At 57.7% G+C, this 4,052-nt stretch overlaps 1 protein-coding gene across 1 annotated transcript; it reads right to left on the bottom strand.

The window, feature by feature from the left end:
• Positions 1-6: 6 nt before the first annotated feature.
• LRRC74B (leucine rich repeat containing 74B) lies at positions 7-4,044 on the bottom strand (the record flags this gene model as incomplete). The annotated part of the gene is made up of 4 exons (XM_031661873.1): positions 2,995-4,044; positions 1,600-1,742; positions 1,118-1,250; positions 7-172 (listed from the first exon to the last, which is right to left on the bottom strand). Coding segments are annotated over exons 1-4 (584 nt in total), but the record flags the coding sequence as incomplete, so codon positions are not given.
• Between the last annotated feature and the right edge of the window lie 8 nt (positions 4,045-4,052).

A 4,052-nucleotide genomic window follows, 5' to 3' on the forward strand; every position in this document is an offset into this window, starting at 1 on the left:
AGGGACTTCAGGTCTGTGTGGCCCAGCAGGAGTTCAGCAAGGTACTGGGCCGCCTGCTCCTCCAGGCCATTCCCTGACAGCTGTATCTTCTGCACGGCCCGGTTGATGGTGAAAGCAGCACAGAGGGCCTGGGCTCCTGCCACTCCCAGCTGGTTCTCCGACAGGTCCACAGCTGGGGGACGGAACCACTTCTCAGTCAGTGGGACACAAAGCCAGGCACTGCCCCCCACCTCCCTCTTCTGCCATCCGCCAAACCTCCAGGTCTGAGTCAGAGGAAGGCGCCTTATAGGTGAACTGTCCCAGGGTTGGATGGTAGCTCTGGCTCCCAATGGCTGGGTCCCCGCTGCCCCGACCTCTCTCTCCCTGTGTGCCCGTGAGCTTCTGTGTCAAGCGGTTAAAACCGCCAACCTCCTGGTACTGTAGAGACTGCTGTGGTGGGGGACAGCCACCCCGTCAATGACTGTGTCTGGCAGTGATATCACCACCTACTTCAGAAGCCCTCACGGCCCCATTGCCAGGATTGGCAGTAATAGCCCAGGTAGCCATGCATGGAGCACTTACATGGGTCACACACTCTGCTGACCACTTCAGGAGCGCGTTTCACTTCATGCTCACCACAGCCCCAAGCCCATAAGATACTGTGGCGGCCATTTCACAGATCAGAAACTGAAGCTCAAAGAGGTTAAGCTGCTTGCCCAGGTATCCAGCTCTTCGGTGGCAGAACTGGCATTTGGCCCTAGCCGCATCAAACTCCCACATTGCCTACCTGCTTCTTACAATGCCCAACCCCCACCTCTCCGTGTGGAAGGACTCTCCCAACCTGCATTCAGGTATTGGGAGTCTACCATGTGCCAGGTGAAGAGGGGGATGCTGGCCAGCAAGAGAGGAGAGTGGTGGGGTGGGGTGGGTGAGGAAGGGACTTGTATCCAGCATTGACTGCACAGCGGAGGGTCTAACTCTACCCCACATGCCCCCTCCTGTGATGAGGCCCCTCCTTTATCCACCAGCAACACCAGCAGGCCCCCAGGTGACATGGCCCAGCTTTTGGGGGTGGAGGCACATCCCCGAGGATAGGGAGGACTGACGCCTGCCCACCTGCCCCAGGCCCAGCACCTACCACGGATGCTGCTGCTTTTGCTCAGGGCACCTGCCAGGGCCTCTGCACCCGCCCCACAGAGCCCATTGTCTCGAAGGTCCAGCCGCTTGACATATGGATTGGAGCTCAACGAGGAAGCCAGAGCCCGGGCGCCCTGGGACAGACAGAGCAAACACACTGGCCACTATCCTGGCTCATGCTCCAGGGCTCAGCCCGCTCCACCTCCTCCAGCTGGAAAGCCCACCCCTTCCCACCTGTTTTAAGTGACACCTGCTTCTCCTTTCAGGCTCTGTGAAGGTCTCCTCCCACCCCCAGCTCTCCCTGAACCCCCAGCTGGTTAGGAGCCTGCAGGTTCCCCAACCCTTAACGCCACCTGTCACAGCCTCAACCCCATCTGTCTCCCAGATGTGGAGGGTGAGGCATGCCTGGCACAGGCAGAAGCTGGGGAGTGTAGGGGACAGACTCTCCCTGTAAGCCTGGATACAGTGTCCCTCCAGGGGTACCTGGGGCCCCAGGCCACGGTGCCGGAGGTTCAGCTCTTGGGCGCTCCCTTGGCGCAGAAAGCAGGAGACGGGCACAACGCTATGGGCCCGGCAAGACCTCAGGTACAGTGTGTCCCTGACCAGTTCTCCAAGCCCATGGGTGCCTGGTAGGAGACAGGGGGACGAATGTGGACCCCTGCACAGCTACAGCCACCTGTGTCACTACCTGGCCTATATTTTGCCTCTAGAAGCACTGCTTCCTGTGCTCCTTGGGACCACTGCTCCCATAAGACAATGAGGACATCAAGGCTCAGGCAACGCAAATCTTTTCCTTAAAGTCATACAGCTATGAAAAGAAAGTTGGACAACCTGGACAACATAGCCAGACAATTTTTTTTTTTTCGAGACAGAGTCTTGCTGTCACCCAGGCTGGAAGGCAGTGGCACGATCTCGGCTCACTGCAACCTCTGCCTCAAAGGTTCAAGCAATTCTCCTGCCTCAGCCTCCTGAGTAGCTGGGATTACAGGCGCCTGCCACCACACCAGGCTAATTTTTTAGCAATAGAGACGGAGTTTCACCATGTTGGCCAGGCTGGTCTCAAACTCCTGACCTCAGGTGATCCGCTTGCCCAGGCCTCCCAAAGTGCTGTGATTACAGGCGTGAGCCACCACGCCCAGCCAAAAAATTTATTAAATTAGCCAGGTGAGGTGGTCCCCTGTAGTCCCAGCTACTCAGGAGGCTGAGGCAGAAGGCTCACTAGAGTGCAGAGTTCAAGGCTGCAGTGAGCTATTATCCTGCCACTGCACTGAAGCCTGGGTGACAGAGCAAGACCCTGGCTCTAATAAATAAATAATTTATTTATATATTTGTTTATTAATAAATATGAGCCCAGGCAATCCAATGTTGTTGGTTGCGGTAGAAGCCGTGGCTGGCCTGCGCTGAGCGTCCCACAGCTAGGGGTGGTAGCTAATCCTGCCAGAGTCAGGCCTCTGCCAGTCTGATGCCAAACTGCATGCTGTGTCTTTTAACCTGGATTGCAGACCACACATGTGTTGTAAACATTTTACGGGAGAAAAAACCGAAATAGTTCTCAATTCTATACATCCATTAGCTTAGTTTTTCCTGTGGATTGGGATAACCCGGCTGATTCCATTTCAGGACACAGGAAAACCCGGCTTTTATTCCATTTCAGGGCAGGACAGCCCTTGGTGCACAGTCTGGCGGGATTTTGCATTTTACCCTGATGCTTCTAGGAGCAATGAAGGGAGGGCAGGGGGCTGGAGGCGCCCCTCAGACGGGTACGTTCCCTGCTGGACACGGGTCTCCTGCCCCCTTAGCCCCAGCCCGCCTCCCCCGACCCCTGCCGGAGAAGACCCCAAAAGGGGAGGAGTCGAGCCTGCCCCCTCCCCCGAGCACCTTCCATCTCCCAGTCGGAGTCCCAATCGGCCTCGGCACCCTGCACGGCCTCGGGGACCCCTGAAAGACGCCCACAGGCCGCCATAGCCTCCTCTTCTTTCTGCTCTTCATCCTCCCCAGACCTCTCGCAGGAAGCCCTCATGGTTACGACCCTCTCGCAGTCTCAGACACTGAGACGGGGACAGCTTAGCGTCCCACCCAGAGCGCGGCCCGGGATTGTGGGCGGAGTCTGCGGCGGCGCTGACCAACCGAATGTGCCGTCCAGCGACAGGCGTCCCCCACAGCCAATAGCGAGGCGCTCCCCCGCGGCGGTCGCCCCGGCAACCAGGTGTTGTTAGTTGCCGTAGAAACTGTGGGGGGGCTTGTGCTGAGACTCCTCGCCCAGGCTGATAAACTGCATGCGCCACAGACCATGCACCGGGTTGGCGCTTTGAGGCTTTTATCCTCTCTGCTTCCCTAGGCGGTTCCAGCATCGCCCCCCTTTCATGGAATGGGAAACATGCCTGACTCCTGAGCTTGTGTTTTCTTCACTGCACTTGGGAGCAGCTTTTCAGGAGGGTCTGGGGAACCTCTCAGAGCCAGGTCACCCTCTCACTCTGTGGCTCTCAGTTCTCTTGCATGCGCTGGCCTTTGCATACGCTGTTCGTTCCCCTGGGAACCTCCATCCCCATCTTTGTCTGCTTCTTCACTTCAGAATCTGCAAGGGTCGGCTCAGAAGTCACTTATTCCTGAAGCTTTACTCAGAGCCTCCCCGGGACTGTTGCTGCCCTCAGGCCGTCCTCTCACAGCACTGATAACAGCTGTCCTTCCCCATCCTCTCACCACCTCCACTCCCACCCCAGGAAGTGAGACCCCAGGGCAGAGACAGAGCTGCTGCTGTATTCTGTGTGCCATGGCCCAGCAAAGGGAACGTAGGGAGGGTAGGAGGTGCAGGACAGCTGGGGTTAGGGACTGAGGGCTGGGTGTCGGAGGCTGGATCCTGCTTTAATGGAAGTGTCCCTTTAACAACGACTGGCCTGGCCTGGCTCGGGCCCTGCTTTGCCTCCTGTTCAGCTGTG

This window comes from Papio anubis, unplaced genomic scaffold (assembly GCF_008728515.1).
Source record: "Papio anubis isolate 15944 unplaced genomic scaffold, Panubis1.0 scaffold2789, whole genome shotgun sequence".
NCBI classification, from domain to species: domain Eukaryota; kingdom Metazoa; phylum Chordata; class Mammalia; order Primates; family Cercopithecidae; genus Papio; species Papio anubis.